Source organism: Microtus oregoni, unplaced genomic scaffold, assembly GCF_018167655.1.
Source record: "Microtus oregoni isolate MIOR12 unplaced genomic scaffold, Mior012 000043F_ref0000047, whole genome shotgun sequence".
Taxonomy (NCBI): domain Eukaryota; kingdom Metazoa; phylum Chordata; class Mammalia; order Rodentia; family Cricetidae; genus Microtus; species Microtus oregoni.
In genome coordinates this window covers 1,553,333-1,572,143 of record NW_024543210.1, presented here as the reverse complement: position 1 = coordinate 1,572,143, position 18,811 = coordinate 1,553,333, and the positions used below count along the sequence as shown (strand labels likewise).

The following is an 18,811-nucleotide window of genomic DNA, read 5'->3' as shown; positions in this document are numbered from 1 at the left end:
AACAGTCTCACAGCAAAAATGTTGTATATTTTTGGAGAGTTGAAGAGCAAACAGCATTTTGCCTAAAAAGTCACTTCCCAATGAAGAAACCATATGTCATTGTTATACTAGAGCATGATAGTTAGTGTGGTTCCAGTGGGTTAATATTTTTGGTGTTGACAAATCACAGATATTGACATCCTTGGAATGTGCGCGTACAAGGCAGAAACCCTGCTGTGAAGGTTGCTGCTTGACCAGGTGGTGCACGTCCTAATGCCACCTGGGAGGCAGAGACAGGCAGACCCCTGTGAGCTTCAAGGTCAGCCTAGTCTACGTACTGAATTCTGGGACAGCCGGGGCTACATCAAGAGATGCTGTTATTGTTTTAATTCCTGCTTGTGTGCCTCTCAGGAAGGCCAGGTTACATTTTTTGTTTATAAAACATGATATCTTAAAAAGTGGAGATTAAAAAAACCCTTTTTGTTGCAAGTACCGCTTCATGATGTTTAGGTGATCTTCCCAAATAGCAAATTTTCATTGGACAATGTGTTGTATTAGAGTGTAGAGTTCTACTGATAACCTCACTTCTTTTTAAATGGAAGTTATACAGTGTGGCGTGGTAATAGAACATAGAACCGAGCAGCTGCAGTCCAAAGCCATGAGTGCGCACAGCAGGAAGAAAACTGATGTGAATGTACAGCTGCCCCTTCCCATGGCTTTGTCCTCATGGAGAATAATCATCAGCGGTCAGATGGAGGAGGAGTTTAAATTAGTTTAGTGGTAACCGAAATACCATTTTATGATGTTTGTGTTGATGAACGGGTAGCTGTGGACCAGTGTGTAAGATTTCTTTTCTCTTTTCCACTTTCCTTTGCTTCTACGTTCTGTCCATTGAGGCTTCCAACTGAATATGAGAGGAACGGGAGATATGAGGGCTCAAGGTGAGGGAAATGCTTTTTACTTCAAATATTTTCTAAGTTCTTAACTACCTCATTGTTATGGCCTAGATGATCATTGCTGTTTTTGGTTATTTAAGTACAGTGGGCCTGGTTGGGGCTGCGGCAAGGTTCTGATTCTAGAATGTTCTTGAGGCTGCTGACTCTGCTTGCTGGATCTAGGAGACAGCTTTGCATGCCAGCAGCCACAAGAGGGCACTGGTGTGCCATGAGAGCCTTCCTGAGCACCCTCAGCCCTGCTTTACATTTGTGCCTTGATGCCTTGAATAAGTTTGGGAAGGCTGAAGGTGGTGTTTCTCTTAAAATGATATTATGTAAATTCATGTTTGCCTTTGGGTTTTCTGTAGCACTCACTGTGCCTGTGGAATCACAGGTAGCCTCAGAATTCCATTTCTAGTGGTAGGCCTCCTACCATGCTTTCCAGTACAAGTTATGATGATGCTACGGTTCCAAGGGAGAATCTTCCTTGGCACCTGCTGCTCGACCAACTGTCCCTATTAGACCCTGCACACTGTGTAAACTGCCTTTTAACGGTAGACTTGGAGTGAGCTATAGGCAGTCTCCTCCCAGGCCTGTCCCAGCTTAGAGCAGGCTCTGCTTTTCCATGTGTATTGCCCATGCACAACAGGAAGGTGATGGTGGAACCTTCTTCCTGGTATGGAGCAACACAAGGTTTGCCATGCAAGTGCTCTGTAAGGGTCAGTGACCCAGGGTGGTGGATCCGTGCTCTGGGGTGGTCTTTAGTACATTCTGCACTTTCCTGCCTCTGTGTGTTTGCTGACAAAGTCCCTGTTGAAAATAGAAACTTAGCAAACATGGTAGTGTACACCTATGGTTCAGTGCTTGGCATGTAGAGCAGGGGGACCAGGAGGGCAGGGCAGCCTGAGCCTCATGAGACCACCATTTCCACAAAAGAGAGAAAGCACGCACACCCAACCTCTGCTTCTGCTTCCATTGAATGTTACTAAGGTGTATGCGGTCAGTCCTGTCTGCCGCCTTACTCCTCCTCTGTGACTCTCCAACAGACTGCCCATAGTTTTTGTGCTGTTTGCCTCCTTACCTAAGGTTCCCTTATTCCCAAATTGTTGCCAAGCTCATGCTTGCCATTATAACTTGTAGAGTGTCTAATGTAGCAATTTAGCCCTCACCTCATGCAGACCAGTCATTTCAGTTATCCACAGAAAAGTGGGCTGGAGCATTTCATTTCTTCGTCTGTTTCGTTAGGATTAGATCATCTGAGTTGTGGGTATTTATAGTGTTTGGTTTTCCCTGTTTTGAGATGGGCCTCACTGTTACTCAGGCTTTCTTCAAGCTCCTGGACTCCTGTGATCTCTACTCAGCCTCCTGAGTGGCTAGTACCACAGGACCATGACTTGGATATTTTCAACTATAAAATTGAAATTTTAATAAAATAGAGAAACAACAAGGTAGATGGTGGCTTAGCTGTGTACTCCTCTAACTGAGGGGCAGTAGTACTAAGCTGGGAATGCTGAGTCAGCCTTTGAGCTCTGGTCTGTGTGGTACATGTGTCAAGCATAACTATAGTAACAGAGAAGCTGGGGGTGAAAGAGCAGGAGGTTGCTGGTCAGTACTCACCGGAGTACAGCTGCCTCCTGGACATTTCCCAGCCAGGTAGATTTTTGTGTGCGTTATTTATGTTTAGAGATTGGGGATATACGCGTGTGCCTTTTGGTAAATGTGAGATGCATGGGGTCAGTTATCATTTGTGCTAAAGTTATCGATAATCAAGTGAGTGAGGTGGAAAAGATTCTGTTTTCAGTGCAATTAAAAATCACCATGCCCCTGTACATTTCAGTCGCAATGTATCTTCGGAACAAAAGGATGAAAACAAAGAGGCAAAACCTCGCTCACTGCGCTTCACCTGGAGTATGAAAACCACTAGTTCCATGGATCCCAGTGATATGATGCGGGAGATCCGCAAAGTGCTGGATGCCAATAACTGCGACTATGAGCAGAGGGAACGCTTCCTGCTCTTCTGTGTCCATGGCGACGGGCACGCAGAGAACCTGGTACAGTGGGAGATGGAAGTCTGTAAGCTGCCAAGACTGTCTCTGAATGGGGTCCGGTTTAAACGGATATCAGGGACATCCATAGCTTTCAAAAATATTGCTTCCAAAATTGCCAATGAGCTAAAGCTGTAACCCAGTAATTATGGTGTAAATTAAGTAGCAATTTAAGGTGTTTTCCAGAACACTGATGGAAATGTATAGAGTAATATTTAGGCAATAACGTCTGCATCTTCTAAATCATGACATTAAAGTCTGAGGACGAGAGCACGCCTGGGAGCGAAGGCTGGCCTTTTCTACGAATGCACTACATTAAAGTCTGTGACCCCGTGCCTCTGTCTTGTTTCCATTGCCCTGGGAGTCAGAGTGGACACCATCTGCACATGACTCCTGTGTGTGGTGTGAGTGGATGGTGTGTGTGGGAAGGAAGCACTGTATTGAAAACAGCTCCTTACACTGGCAGCCAGCATTACTAGTACCTCTGTGGGAGATCATTTGGTGCTACAACATTACAATTGCCAAGAAGGAAAATACTGAATTACTGCTAAGAATTAACCTTAAGACTAGTTGATAATTAATACAGGTTTACAGTTCATGCCTGTGGTTTTGTGTTTGTTTTGTGTTTTCTGGGGGTTTTTTTTAGTGCAAAAGGTTTAAATTTATAGTTGTGAACATTGCTTGTGTGTGTTTTTCTAAGTAGATTCACAAGATAATTAAAAATTCACTTTTTCTCAGTAAAATCTTGCACTGTCTCCTAATGGTGTATGAAGCCTCAGTCTAAGGCAGTCCTGAAGCATGCTGCTTGCCTCCACCATTGGGCTGAGTAGAGGCGAAGGACATTGTGAAGCCCTCCTAGTCCCCAGGAGAGGCAGTCGCTGCTTAGTCCTTGGGGACCGTGCATTCCCTTGAGGGACCAGACCCTGACATCACTGAGTGGGTTTTTCCATGCGGTCCTGATATTCCTTCCCTTCTCTGTGATTCACACGTGAATCAGCTCTGTAGCTTGTTCCAGAGCCCACGTGGGTGTATAGAGGGTGATGGACTTGACACTTAGTGTCCCATTCTAAGGTTACAGGGATATTGGTATATTGATTAAGAGTTGTTAGTTAGCTGTTGATTGATTGGTTCTTACCTGGGTCAGGAAATCTGGACTCCCGCTTAAGTCGCAGCTGTTTGTTGTCTTGTCTGCTGTGGTCAAGTCACTCTCAAGACAGCATGGTTGAATAAAGACACAGATACCTGTCTCCTTGAAGCGTTCATTCCAGCAGTCAGACAGTAAACAAGAAGTGGGAATAAGACGCTGGAAAGGATGCTGAGCAGTTAGGAGCACATACTACGTTTGATGAGGGCAGGGGTTAATTTCCAGCATTCATATCTGGTAGGTGAGTGGTAGTAAATCCAGCACTTCTGGCCTTCATGGACACGTGCACTCACGTGCATGTTAACACACACACACTATCCTTTAAAAAGAAGTGAAGGCTTGAAATGGGATATAGTGAAAAGTAGTGTAAACTATATTGCAGAGCATCTTGGGAACACCAGAGGACACAGAGTCCTCAAGGCCTGCAAAAGAGCGGAGCTGTGATTAGGACAACTCACTAGGCCTCGTGGCAACTGCTTTTCCCTGCAAGGTGCAGGGGTTTTCCAGCTGTGCTTCTGGTTGTTAGCCATCTCTAGCAGCTGTTTTGGAATTCATCGTAAGGAGCGAGCACTAGAAGACAAGAGAGCCCAGCAGAGGCCTTTAGACAGCATGGCCAGCTGGGGGCGGGTCTGCTGCAGGCTCTAGCTGGACTCTGGGAACACTCTGAGTGAGGTAAGGAAAAGACTGATGAGTACAGTCTGTGTGGTGGGACCGCTGTGGACTGGAAACCCAGGAGAGCACGGTGGAAGGAAGCACGTGACTAAACAAGGGGGTGGCGGGGAGTCACAGGACAAGTGGCCAGGCAAGCAGCAGTACAGTAGGAGGAAGGACCCTAACAAGGTCTGCTAAGACTCCAGGAAACTGCTTGCCCTGTGACCCTGAAGTCATACGTCTCTTAGTGCCGGGATTCAGGACCTCTAGAGAAAAGTGCTGCTGTAGCCCTGCCTTGTTAAGTCAGGAGACTGTTCAGCCTCCTGGCCTGCTGCCGGCTATGTTTATATCCCTTTATGTTCTAAAGGATCGCAGGGCCCACCAGGACAAGAATGGGTGCTGTACACATGGGCTTCTCTTGAGTTACACATGCAGACTGTGCCCTTTGCTGCCCTTGGCCACTGTATCTTTGCTAATTAGCACTTTCCTCATCAAGGTAGAACCTCTGAACTGTTCTTCAAGGATCATGACCAGCTGTTACTCCCTTAATCTTGCCCTAAGCTGGGTATGGTGACATGCCTTCCATCAAAGCACTTGGGAGACCAAAGTGGGCTGATCTCTGCAGTGAGGTCCTTGACATCCAGGACTACCTAGTGAGACCCCATCTTAAAGAATCTTACCCTAGAAATCTAATCAGGGGACGGCCCCCAAACATAATACCTGCCGTCAAACAGGGCTCATGCTGGGCGTGGTGGTGCACAACTTTAATCTCAGCACTTGGGGGCAGAGGTGGGTAGATTTCTGCAAATTGAGGCCAGCCTGGACTACATGGCAAGCCAGCCAAACCTTGCTCATGCTAACTGCTTTTCCATGACTACAGTCTCTTCCTGTGTGAATGCAGACACTCTGCTGGGTTTTGTTTTGTTGCTGTCCGGATACATTTTAATGTATGGATCAAATGAATAACTCTCTAAGAGAAGTATCAACAGTTGTATTCCTGAACTGGTTGTATTTAGAAGGCTTACTTTGTTTTTTTTTCAAAACAGTTTTTCTCTGTGTAGTCCTGGCTGTCCTGGGATTTACTCTGTAGACCTGGCTAGCCTCAAATTTGAGATCCTACTGCCTGTGCCTCTTGAGTGCTGGGATCAAAGGTGTGTGGTGCCACTGCCTAACTAGAAAGCTTACTAAAATTGATGTTTATTAGTGGCAACATATGAGGAACACATCCTTTCTTCAAAGTCCAAAATAAAGCATTAATATTGAAAGAAGTTTGAGACCTAGACAGTGCCACATTATCTGTCTGTCTATCTATCTATCTATCTATTTTTGTCTACTTCCTGGGAATGTCTCAAGTTAGGGAACTTGGCAGGCAGTGTGATCCTGAGGATAGGGTTAATATGCTAACTTTCCTACCATAGAAAAATGTGCCAGACTTCTAGGACCTCTTTTCATCCCTGGAAATGCTGGTCCACTGTGCAGAAATCGAAGGCTCCCTGTGGTGGAGCACAAACAGGTCATCCCCACACTTGGAGGTGGAGGCAAGTGTCAGGAGTTCAAGGGCAGTGTGAGTTAATTTAACATGGGGGGGGGGGGCGATGGGTTTAAAAAGTACTTTGCAGGGGAGCAAGTTCATGGGTGCCGAGTTCTCCCCTGTGATGTAGCAGAGGATCTCAGGCGTAGGAAGGCCCAGGGAGAGTGAGTACCATTCTGAAGCAGGACCATTTCAAAATGCATTTTACTGGGGGGCGGGGGGGATCAGCACCTTTGCAGAAACTGAATTAGAGCCAGGTGTGGTGGTGCACATTTCTGTTCTCAGTTCGCGGCTGGTCAGTGCATTAGTACAAGTCTTCTCAGTATATCAGTTCAGGGGTCCTATAGCTCATAGTACTGTCTTCAAGACAGCTGTTCAGAACAAGACCTTGTCCAGGCCACAAAGAGGGTGGATGGGCAATGATGGACTAGACAGAGTGACCTAGTAATTGATGTGTGTGCCTTGATAGGTCTGGCAGTCTGGTGCACAGACACCTTTGGTTTTGGTCTGGTTTTGGTTTTTTTCAGAGAGTATCTTTTTTTTTTTTTTTTTTTTTTTGGTTTTTCGAGACAGGGTTTCTCTGTGGTTTTGGAGCCTGTCCTGGAACTAGCTCTTGTAGACCAGGCTGGTTTCGAACTCACAGAGATCCGCCTGCCTCTGCCTCCCAAGTGCTGGGATTAAAGGCGTGCGCCACCACCGCCCGGCTTCAGAGAGTATCTCTTGTAGCTTGGGCTGATCTTGAACTCTTGGTAGAGTGAATCTTCTTGTCTGGAAAAACATTGTATTTTTTGCCCCCCATCCCAGATGAGGTTTCTCTTTATAGCCCTGGTTGTCCTGGAACTTACTATATAGACCAGTCTGGTCTCAAACTCAGGCCCACTTGCCTCTGCCTCTCCAGTGCTGGGAATAAAGGTGTGAACCACCACTGCCTGTCAAGTAGTTTTTGTGGGTTTTGTTTGGTATGTTTTTTTTTGTTGTTGTTGTTTTGAGAGACTGACTGTGTGTGTTTGTGTGTGTTTCTGGGGATTGAACCAAAGACCTTAAACATGCTAGTACCACTGAGCAGTAGGCTCAGTACAGACTCCTTTCTTGGCCCAGTGGTTCTAACCCCTCCCAGCTGCCTCCTCCGAAAGTCAGAATGGCACAATTTGGTGTGGTGGCGCAGCCTTTAATCCCAGCTCGTGTGAGACAGAGGCAAGCAGATCTGAGTTCTGAGCTAGCCAGGGCTACACAGTGTGACCCTGTCTCACAAAACAAAAGAAAACAAAAAGAAAGACAGTAATAACTTTTGACTCAGGCCTGCTAGTCAGAGAACAGACGGGCAGCCTGAACATCAGAGCCACTCCGCAAGAACCCTGACATAACGTGCCAGTGCGTGACTATGACAGAGCACATCCAGGGCCTGGGTACAGGCGCCATTTCAGTAACCACTTGGCAGGGATCACTCCTCCTCCGGATTAGCCCTCTCATTAGCTCTTACGGCTCTTGGGAGAAGACATTGCCAACCAGTGGAAACTTAGTAAGAAAAATGGATACCATCACCTGGCAGGGGTGGAGGTTGCAGAAAAATCTCTGATCTTCAAAGTGACTTTCAGGACAGTGGGTCTTCATAATGAGATCCTCTTGAGAGGGGTCAGGGGAGAGGCAGTGAGGCTAGCTAGCACACAGGTGGCAGCAAGTGAGAGGCTGTTGGTGCTCTTCAGACAGAGCTCCCTGCAGGACTGTTCTCCACATTGGAGTCCACAGTTGACTACCAAGATGGCTGCCTGCCGTCCCCACCCTACAACGTAAGGCTTGTAGGGAAGCTCCATCTCCTTTTCTTGCATCCAAGTACCTAGAATACTGCTAGCCAGAAGTGCAGAATGGGGGTGTGCTGGAGTGTTAAGAAGTTTTAGATGTCTCAAAAGGCATGACAGTCTTAGTGGCTGAGTTTCACACACACCCCCATGGCCGTTCCTCCCGAGACAGGCACAGCTGTGGGGTCAGCTAAGCCCTCTAATCTACTGACCTCCAGCCATCAGAGCCCTTCATGTGGGGCAGAGTGGGCGGAGACCCAGAGGCTGGCCTGCGAATACAGCCACGGTGTTGTATGGGATTGTGGCTTCGACTCCCCCAAACTGCCTGATCTTTTGTTGATTTTGCCATTACTGTTTGCTTTTTATTTTGAGACAGTTTTACTATAATATTGAACAGGCTTGCTTCAAACTCAAAGAGATCTTACTGCCTCTGCATCCTGTGGGATTGAAGGTGTACACAACAGTACCTGGCTTAATTTTTAAATATTTCAGTTTGTTACCCCTGTAACATGTGTGCCACTATCACACACATGGGTGTGCTTTGCCAGGCTAGTCATTACTGTAACTCATGGTTCACAGCTAGGTAAGAATGGTCCTTAGTTTTCTGCCTTGTTTTACATTCTGGGGTTTTGTTATGATTGTTGCTTTGATTTTTTTTTTCTTTTTTTAGTTTTTCGAGACAGGTTTCTCTGTAGCTTTATTTATTTATTTATTTATTTATTTATTTATTTATTTATTTATTTTGGTTTTTCGAGACAGGGTTTCTCTGTGGTTTTGGAGCCTGTCCTGGAACTAGCTCTTGTAGACCAGGCTGGTCTCGAACTCACAGAGATCCGCCTGCCTCTGCCTCCCGAGTGCTGGGATTAAAGGCGTGCGCCACCACCGCCCGGCTTCTCTGTAGCTTTAGAGCCTGTCCTCGAACTAGCTCTTGTAGACCAGGCTGGCCTCAAACTCACAGAAATCCACCTGCCTCTGCCTCCCAAGTGCTGGGATTAAAGGCTTGCACCACCACTCCCTGGCTGTTGCTTTGATTTTTGAGATAGGTTTCTCAGCAGGCCTTGGCTAGCTGGCTGGCCTGAAATTCACATCTCCTGCCTCTGTTTCCCAAGTACTGAGATAAAGGTGTGCACCACCATGCCAAGCCCTGGGTTTCTTTACTTTTGTTTTTGTTTGTTTGTTTGTTTGGTTGGTTGGTTGGTTGGTTGGTTGGTTGGTTTTTCAAGACAGGGTTCTTCTGTAGCTTTGAAGCCTGTCCTGAAACTAGCTCTTTAAGACTAGGCTGGCCTCGAACTCACAGAGAGCCAAGTGCTGGGATTAAAGATGTGTGCCACCACTGCCCGGCTTTTATTTGTATTTTGAGACAGATTTTAGCCCATGTTGTGCTGGAACTCACCGTGTAGCTTTTCTAATCCCAAACCTAATTCAGTCTACCTAAATACTGGAGTTACAGTATGAGCAACCACATCTAGGGCACTGCTTTTTATCTCCCATCTCAGGGGTCTTGTCCCATTGGATTTCTTTCTTTAGGTGTGTGGCGGGGGTGAGACAGGGTTTCTCTGTGTAGCCCTGGCTGTCCTGGAACTTGCTCTGTAGACCAGGCTGGCTTAGAACTCAGAGGTTTGTCTGCCTCTGCCTCCCAGGTACTGAGATTAAAGGCATGTGCCACCATCTCCCAGCTACCATTTGGATCTCAGCCTGTGAAAAAGAAGTAAGCCTCGGCCTTGGGCAGTTGGAGGAGCCAGTGCTTCCTCACATCACAAACCATGATTCTCCTCCATGGGAAAGCCTCATCTGTCCCAAGGGCTCACCTTGGGGTATGGACTAGACCCCAACAATCTGTGGCCAAGGAAACATGCCCCATAATGGTTTCTTCCCCCTGGCACTGACTTTGCTTGGCTGTGGGTCTTCTTATGTCAGTGTGGGTAAGCTGATTGGTTGCAAGCCCAGAGCTCCTTATTTTCCGAGAACCCTGGGTACTCATCTTGTGACTCCTGGTCATTGGTGAATTGGGGCCTTGTGGAGCCTCACTAGAACGACGAATAAATGGGCTGGAAAGATTGCTCAGCAGCTAAGAGCAATTGCTGCTTCTTGAGGGATGCTGAGTTCCTGGCACCCACATCAGACAACCTCAGCTGCATCTCCATCCAGTGTGTCCAGTGCCCTCTTCTGGCCTCTGCAAGCACTTGCACACATGGCACACAGACACATATAAAAATATATTTTAAAAAGAGAAACAAGGAGGCTAGAGAGATAACTCAGTGGTTAAGAACACTGACTGTCCTTCCAGAGGACCCAGGTTCAATTCCCAGAACCCACATGGCAGCTCACAACTGCCTGTGACTCCAGTTCCAGGGGACCCAACACCCCTGGCAAAACACCAATGCACATAAGTAAACGAGAAACGAGTGCTACTGTGACTCTTGCTGACTGACCACACCCAGCTGTCCCTCCAGAGCTAAGCCATCCTCCCATCCTGGGATCTCGGCCCCTCCTGTCACACCTTCAGTGCTGTACCCTCAGTGTTGTTCAGGGCTCCGGAAGCTGGACATCTGCTTCCTGCACTGCCCCAGACTTTGCTGTAATCAGGACTTACGTATTGAAGATTAAGTTCAAATCAGAAGGGAATAGTTAAGTGCTCAGGGCCCTTTGTCAGTCACATAATGTATCTCTGTTGATTTGGGGGAGGGGCTACTCTGGAATACCTCGTGCTGATCCTAGAGGTGCAAAAATGGACAAGGTGTAGACTCCCCTATTGTTGAGAAGCTCAGTGTCCAGGCAGAGAGGGACAGACTGGGTCATGTAGGAGGCCAAAGGGTAGCACCAGTAGGACAAAGGCAGAGATGACAGGCACAGGGAGTGCAGCGGAAGAGGGAGGAGCCATAGGTGGGAAGGCGGCACAGAGCCCAGCTCATCTCCCAACACCAGCGAGTCCCCAGTAGGGTATATCTGAAACAATGCACTTCTTAGGGTACTCCATCCTCAGGACTTCACTACGGAGTGTGCTGGCTCCGTGGGGAATATGTGTGCCATTCCCAGACCAAGACAGACCTCACTGTAGGGGATGACTGGCTCCAGAGATCTGGAAGAAAGGCCTGACATGCAGCCTGACTCTGCCACGCCTTCTAAAGCAAGATTTGCACTGGCTTGCCTCCTCGAGGGAGTTGCCAGCAGGCGTGGGCCATGCAGACACATTCTCAAAGCAGTCATGGAAGCAGCAGATAGTTATTTTCATTGGCACAGTCCCAGAAGTCCTGGGTAAAGGAGCCTCAGAGCAGGAGCCTCCAATCTCAGGAGGCCCATTTCAGACTACCTTGGCTGGCGTTCTGGGCCTGTACCTGCCGCTCCCTACCCACTAGCCACACCCCTCCCCCATCCTATGAGTCCTAGGGAATGGACCCTCTCATCCTGCTGCATGTCCTTTTGTCCTGGTGGCAGGAAGTGTACCACACATTTTGCAGGGTTGCATTACAGAGTGGACTTAAGCAAGCACTGAGACTCTGCTAAAGAAGCAAAGTCGTGTCATCCTTGACTGGAGGCCAGAGAAAAGCAGCGCCTGGCCCCTTCTCTCCAGGACTGAGGAAGAGGTGAGGCCTCTCTCAGGCAGCAGCGCAAGTGGTCCCTGGCAGGCCAGAGTCCACAGCTCCAGGTCTGGCTGGGATGAGCTGCCCTTCTGTCTGAACATCGGGTTCAGCACAGGGCTGCTGAGTAGGCAGAGGCATTTTTCAGAACTAGACTTCACTTTCAATGGAACAGATTTGTTTTGGAAGACCCTTGGCATGGTCAGCATGAGGAAAAGGAAGTGGCCAAGCACACAAGCTGAAGGGAACAGTGAGGCAGCTTCAGAATGCACTGGAGCAGGACCACTTTGCTGGTGTAAGCCCAGTAGAATATGCAAAATGGAGCCCTGCTGTGAGGTGGACACAAAGCCACCGGACAGCCTGACACCATCAGCCCAACCTAGTGAGTCATTTAAGCGTAGATAGGCCTGGGGCCACCCAGAGCCTGGTCTGCCTCCATTCCACCCACATTCCAACCCCAGTGACCCCAGGCCTGGCCTGCTCTGTGGTGAGCCTGCTGTGGAGAGCTCTGGACCGCCGGTCCCAGTTGATCTCTCCCTGGAGTGGTTTAGGCCCCATACAAATTCCCGCTAGGACCTAGTGACTAGGTGGTACAAACAGGATCCCACCTGCCACGTACATGCTTCATACTTGGATACCAAGGTGGCTGCTTGAATGTCAGTCTTAGCACCTAGCCAAGCTAAGGACCAAAGCGTTGTCCTCCTACCAGGGTACCATAAGCCAACAGTACTTAAGAGTCCTGGCTGGCCTGGAACTCAGATCCACCTGCCATGGCTAAAGGTGCGTGTCACCACACCAGCTACTGTTCATCTTTAAGTGGGAACTATATCTGACAAGGTGTGGGAGTCAGGACGTGAGCCCCAGCCAAAACCCTTGCTGTGTCCTCAGCAAAGCAGAGAGCAGTGTTTGAAGTGAAGCGGGAAGTTGCCTGACCCAGATGTGGGTCCCAGCTTCTTAGGTTGTCACTGTGGAAGAGTTAACCTGCAACCCTGTGAGTTCTATGGGTAGCTGCCTTGGACACCTGGGAGGCTTGCTAAGTACCAGGCTGGTCAGGAAGAAGTGCAGTGTAAAGAACCCTGCAGGCAATTGCAGCCTTCTAAACTACTATTGGGAGAAGCAGGACCCACCCCTGAGAGTCCTGAAAGCCCCAGTTAAAAAGCAGGGGAAGTAAGCCCATGACGAGGCTTAACTGAGCTCCACTTGACCTAGAATGAGGCTTTTCTGAGCCTCAGTTTCCCCATCAGAATAGGGTGGCAGTGGATTCCTTCCTGGTACTGTTTGAATGGACTACCTACCAACTGTGATACATTAAATTCTTAGAATATAAATAGAAGAAAAAAGAACAATACTCCCAATTTTACTGGGGTGGGGCTGGGGCAATACCTCAGTCAGCAGATCTCTAACTAGTAGTACAAAGCCCTTAGTTTAATCCTAAACACTGCACCGCAAAAGGCACAGTAGCGCACATCCATAATCCCAGCTGCTGCTCGCTGGAGGCAAGAGAGGGCTGGGGGTGTCGCCCAGTGGCAGAGCACTTTACCTAGCGTGTGCAAAGGCCCGAGTTTGACCCTCAACAGGGCGAAAAGCATTGCCTTATATAAGCAGTGCATGTTCACTGAAGGAAATTTGGAAAAAGAAGTATAAAGAAGGAAATCACCTGTTCCCCCACCACCCACAGCCGACGACTGTTCTGGGGGTTTTTCCATACATAATCTGTGTGGGATCTCGGTACGAGCTGTTTTATAACCCGTGCTTGCCTCTCTGCTTCCTCAGCCTGTCTATACGCCAGTGAGTGTGAAGTTTGCCGGAGCAAAGTGGGAGGGGTGGGGTTGGCTGGGCTCTTTGCAGGTAAACAGCCCTGACCAGCTCTTTCCTGCTCTAAGCAGTTGTGTCTCCTGGTTATTTCTGTAGGCTTACAGTCTTCCTAGTCAGTGTCTAGAAATTCTCTCAGCGCCAAGGTGGGGTTGGGGAGGGGTTCTGTTAGCGTGGGTGATTGGAGGTTAGGAACCCCACTTAAAGAGTCTCGGTGGACAGAGCACTCACCCCTCATCCCTATCAAAGGACAACCCCAAGCAGTGCTGGTGGCTCGAACTTGAAATTCTTCTCTGGCTGTTCCTGGCAAGAAATCAGGGCGTTCCCAGGTGTGCCAGGGCGGGAGGGGGACGCTTAGTGTGACCCAGGTGCCCCAGGGAGCTGTGCCCCACCCCTGCCGCCTAGGTGCGTGGTGCCCTCCTCCTTGCATCCACCCCCAGGTTCCATCCCAGCAGGGCGAAGCCAGGCTCAGTGAATTCATTTGACTCTCAAATCCAGAGGAAAAGAAGGGCTGTTTGGTGAGTGCAGGCAGGCAGATGGAGCCATCAGAGTGGCATGTGTACAAACCCTGCTTCAGCCCCAGCTCCAGTGCTGCTTACAGTGAAACATGCAGCACATTGCAGAGGGAACGCAAGCACCCAAATTCTCCTGCTGGCTGGAAGAGTTTGAGGTACGTAGGAAAGCCCAGATACCAGGAGAATCCTGAGGTTCAAAATCTTTTCAGGCTAAATTCTGCCCACTGGGGTCTTCCTGGATGTGCAGTGAGGCATGCATAGACAGAGTTGGGTTCCCAACTGTAGTTCTCCGGATCCTTAGGGTCTGGGTGGGGAGAGGGATGCTCAGTGCTCTGCCCACTTCCAGTGGGACACAGTTTCTCTTCCAAGTTCAAGGGAAGGAGGAAGGGCAGTGTTCCAGGCAGTTATAGGAAGCTGAACCACACTGCAGGGGTACTGTGTTCCTGCCTCCCGCCGTTCTGTTTTTGTTTTTGAGGTTGTAACAGCAGACATGGAGTGTTTTGGCCATACATGTCCCCCTGTGCCTCCTGTCCCTGCCTGCATCCATCCCTGCTTTGTCCATGGAGGTGGTCGAAGGACCGCTTCTTGTCACCAGACTGAAGCCTGCAGCATGGCTGGGCCAGCCACTGGCTGGAGGACATCAAAGCTGAGTTGATGCCAGCCCCCATCCTGGTCTAGCCTAGGCCCCCGGCCTTCTTGACAAAAGTTCTAGCTAGGAACTAATTAGGACATCCGAGGAGAGGAGCACTCCCAGGGGACCTGCCTTGCCCTGCGCCCAGCCTACCCAACGAGATGGATGAGTATACCATGTTCCAATGTCCGTGATCTTTAGTGGACAAGCATGTAGTGACAGCGACCAGCAGGTGGCAGCACAAGACTCATCTTGGAGGAGGCGCTGTGTGGGTGGGAACCATACTTCCAGCCCCTGGGTTGATGTCCTTTCTCACTTTCAAATGTGGGCCAGATCCCTTCATGAGGCCCAGCCAGGATAGGCCACCGGGAAGATGGCTCTTTAGACAGCCCAGTCTTCTGTCCAGGGCCCCTGATGTGAGCCTTGTAATTCCTTCCCCTTGACTTGTCCATGATAGGTCATAGCAGAGTTACTCTGTCTCCTAGATGACGTGGCACAGAAGCTAGATGAATGGGAACATGAGTGCCTCCTCCCAACCATCAGGGCCCTGGAGAACAAGCTGTAAATAAAGGGGAGTGGACTGGAAGGACCCTGCTGCAGCTGCATGGGGCTAGAGAGCTGGGCTCAGGGACCAAGAGGAGGCCACTGAGCATCCCGAAGAAGAGGCTGGAGGAGGTGTTGGAGAAGGGTGGGGCCTGGAGGGGGGAGGAAGCAAGGGGTGGAACTTTGGATTTTCAGGCTGCCGGGAAGACAGCAGAAAGGAACTGGGAGCGGGTCAAGTTTCTGACTCCCTCCTCTGGCTGGAGCTGAGGAAATGCTAGGCTCCACCCTGCAAAACGGAGTGTCCTTAGATGCTCAGGCTGGAACTGAAAGTCTTAAGAGAGCACCTCCCTCCCTCCCTCTCCACCCCGTATCTTCTATGGCTAATATGCCATCTTCCAGTTGACACAAATGGCCAGCCAGGCCACTCACCCATGTCACTGTCCCTAGGAAAGGAGAGGCACAACTCATGAGACATAGGGCAGGCCAAACCCTAGTTTATTTCAGTGTCAGCAACAGCTTAGCCATCAAAAAAATAAACTCTACGCAGGACGACAGAAGTCTCTACAGCGAGGCTAAAGGGCTCAGCCGCTGCGGCAAACATCAGGGATGCATGGCGGGCACTGCCCGGGTATTAGGTTAGGAAGCAGCAGGCTGGTGACGGTGAGGGCCAGGCTTCACTTCTGGGCAGGCATAAGGTCATCGATAGGCTGACCCTGCTCAAGCCGCTGCTCCATCTCAATGAGTAACTTCACTCCATCCACCACCATCTGCACCAGCTCCACCTCGGAGAAGCCTAGGCGGTCCGAGTTGGAGACATCGAAAACTCCACCAACAGCAGCGGTATCCACACCGCCTAGGGAGGGGGAAAACAGGTCAGCAGGACCGAGGAAACCTGAACCCTCTGCCCCCTCACCTGTGCTGCCTGCCGCTCACCTGTGCCTCGCTTCTGAAGCCGCAGCCGCTTGAGCACCTCCGAGAACTTCTCATGCTTGCCCAGGTGGGGCAGCTTGATGTGCACACCTGCCCGCAGGCCAGTGCCCAGGTTCGATGGGCACGTGAGGATGTAGCCCAAGTGAGGGTTCCACATGAACTCATAGTTCTTGGACTTGAAGAGGGTTTCAATCTGGAGGTGGGGAAGGGAGAGTTCAGAGGGGAAACCTGACTGGAAGCCCCAAGGAACGCGGGGAGATGTGGACTCTGGGTTCTGCCCCAACCCCTCCCAGGAACCAAGCCCCTAGAGTGTGGGCACCAGGCCTGACCTGGGTGAGGCCAGTGCAGAATCTGGTGAACACTTCCTTCATGTTGCCCCCTTTCTGCATGGAGATGACCCGCAGGTGGTCCTCCTCGTTGATCCACACCAGGAAAGTCTTATTGTCATTGTGCCTGGGGAAGGGGTTCAGTCAAGCCAAACACCCTCCCAGAATACAGTCTTAGATCACATCCAAAACGACACCTTATGGGTGACCCTCAAACAAAAGAGAGCTTCCAAAGTCACGGAGGTGCTTATTCTAGAGAGGTACAGCAGTGTGGGCTGTCGCCAAGACTCCCATCCCAGCAACACTGGAGGAAGGCAGGGCGAACAGGGCACCAATCACGTGGTGTGTGGCAAGCAAGGGACTGAAGCAGGCGGAGCAGCCCCCCGGAGGAAGCACGCCTCCGCCCTCACAGTCCGCAGGAGTAGGAACCCTGCCCGGACGGGTGCGGAGGCTTTTGCGTCACTGGCACCTGGCAGAATCCCGGCGGGGTATGGGGGTGAGAAGGAGGAGAGAAAACAAGAAGCACCGGCTCCCGAGAGACTGGTCACAACCCTTAACTCCCTGTAGACTGCGGCCTCCCGCAGCGCAGGTTCTCACACTCCTGCGGGATCAAGGTCACCTGCGAGGAGGAGGGCTGGGACTGGGTGACGCTGCGCACGGAACCGTGAGCTCAGGCCGGGCTCCACCCTCCGGGGGACTGTGATGGGGGGGGAGGGCTCGTACCATATACCGCGAGCATCCGGCCAGTCGCGGGCCATGCCGGAGGCCAGCAGCAGAGGCGACACAGGTTTATCGAAGAGGAAGTGGTCGTCGATGAGCTGCTGTTGCTCCGCTTCGGTCATGCTCTTGAGCGCGTAGTACTTGCCTGATAGGTCTCCGTCCAGGCTGGATAGGGCTGCAGAGTGCAGGGTTCAAGTCTCGGGTGGGCGGGCAAGTGCCCGGCCCCAAACAGTGTATACCCGCGCACGAGAGGCTGGACCTTTGACCCTCTCAGTCCCAGCTGCTCTACGGGCAGATAGATACCAGACCCCTACCTTCTACTGCCAGCTTCTCGATGGCGCGGCGCTCCCCGCGGCTGCAGTGCGGGGGAAGACAAAAGCCGCGGATGCTGCGGCCCGTGCGCACCCGCGAGCTCAGCACGTAGTTGGGGTCCAGGTCATCGCCGCCCTGAGGACGCAAAGTGGTGGCGGGAGTGAGCCCCGAGGCCCCTCTCCCCATCACGCCCTGATCCGGCAGCCCCGCACCTGCAGATTGTCGGGGTTGAGGTCAGTCTTGTGCTCATCGCTGGGCTGGTAGCCGCCATGCCGGTCCTCAATGATGGGGTCGAAGAGGTCCTTGAATACGACGTAAGTCTCCTCGTCGCCCGCCACTGCACCCACCGTCATGATGTACGGGTGGCCTGGGGGAGGGGCGCGGCGACAGTGACGTCACCACCAGGCTGGAGCGAGCTGCTGAGGCCCCTGCGGCTGAGCGCGGGAAGGGGATCAGGGGACCCCAACCCGCCAGAGGTTGAGGGAAGGGCAGTGGGACCCTTGCCCTGGGGTTTCTTGGGGAGACGGAAGTCAGACGCCTACAGGGGTGTGCATACCCGGATTGTCTACGCCAGTCTGAATGGCGTCGTCCAAGGTGAAGCCGCTTGACGTGCACTTGGCACGGAGCTCGGCGTACAGCTCCGGGGTCAGCACCTTGGCCATATGGTTGTTATGGCTGCTCAGATCAGGGAACTCATCCTCGGCCGGGAAGCGCAGCTTCTGCGTATTATGGCTGTTGGAGAAGGGCATGGCGGCGGCGACGGGCTGCAGGAAAGCGCAGGGTCAGAGGAGGTCTGCACACCGAGGGACCTGCAGACCGCTCGAGACCTCCGTAGCTTCCCCCGGACGATGCCAAGGTCAGCGGGGTCTGCACCGTCTGCACCCGGCGCCCGTGCATCCCTGGTCCCGGGCGGGTCCGGTGCGCGCTCCCGGCAGCACGGCTGCGCGTGACACCCCAGTCCCGCACCCCTCCGCGTGGCGCCCCGCGCGGTTACCCCTGACCCTTGGACCCGCTCACCAGGATGCCGAACAGAGCGGGGATGCAAAGTGCCTAACCAGCTCCAGGCGCAGCACAGACGAACGGCGGCCGCTCGCTGCTCCGGAGCTCTTAAGGGACGCGTTGCCAGCAGCCCATTGGCGGCTATTTATAGCCCATTCATTCTATTGGTCCGCGCTTTGGGGTGGTGCCGTTGCTTTGTCCGTGGCAGCAGCCCTTAACACCCCCTAGCAGCCCACCCCAGCGGTTCCCGAGTCTCCACCCGGCGTAGCTTAGTTATCCCCTGCGGCGCTCTCGCAGGATCCCCAAGGCAGAACCCCAGGGCCTTAAGTATTCTTGGTAGACCTGCTTCACACACTGCCTCGCT

At 51.3% G+C, this 18,811-nt stretch overlaps 2 protein-coding genes across 7 annotated transcripts in view; one reads left to right on the top strand and one right to left on the bottom strand.

Moving 5' to 3' along the window:
• Positions 1 to 3,294, top strand: part of Mark3 (microtubule affinity regulating kinase 3) — a 90,013-nt gene extending 86,719 nt beyond the window's left edge. For 4 of the 6 annotated variants that reach the window (XM_041633121.1, XM_041633120.1, XM_041633117.1 and 1 more), the window contains 2 exons: positions 876 to 920; positions 2,752 to 3,294. In XM_041633121.1, the coding sequence (XP_041489055.1) occupies positions 876 to 920; positions 2,752 to 3,097 (391 nt within the window). In that variant the 3' untranslated portion in view covers positions 3,098 to 3,294. The remainder of the gene's footprint in view (positions 1 to 875; positions 921 to 2,751) is intronic. The other 2 variants (XM_041633122.1, XM_041633119.1) reach the window with 1 other exon arrangement.
• A 12,343-nt stretch (positions 3,295 to 15,637) lies between these two features.
• Positions 15,638 to 18,604, bottom strand: Ckb (creatine kinase B). The gene is made up of 8 exons (XM_041633418.1): positions 18,466 to 18,604; positions 18,005 to 18,212; positions 17,661 to 17,815; positions 17,451 to 17,583; positions 17,140 to 17,311; positions 16,420 to 16,543; positions 16,094 to 16,283; positions 15,638 to 16,013 (listed from the first exon to the last, which is right to left on the bottom strand). The coding sequence occupies exons 2-8, from the start codon at positions 18,195 to 18,197 to the stop codon at positions 15,835 to 15,837; spliced, it is 1,146 nt and encodes a 381-aa protein (XP_041489352.1). The 5' UTR covers positions 18,198 to 18,212; positions 18,466 to 18,604; the 3' UTR covers positions 15,638 to 15,834.
• Between the last annotated feature and the right edge of the window lie 207 nt (positions 18,605 to 18,811).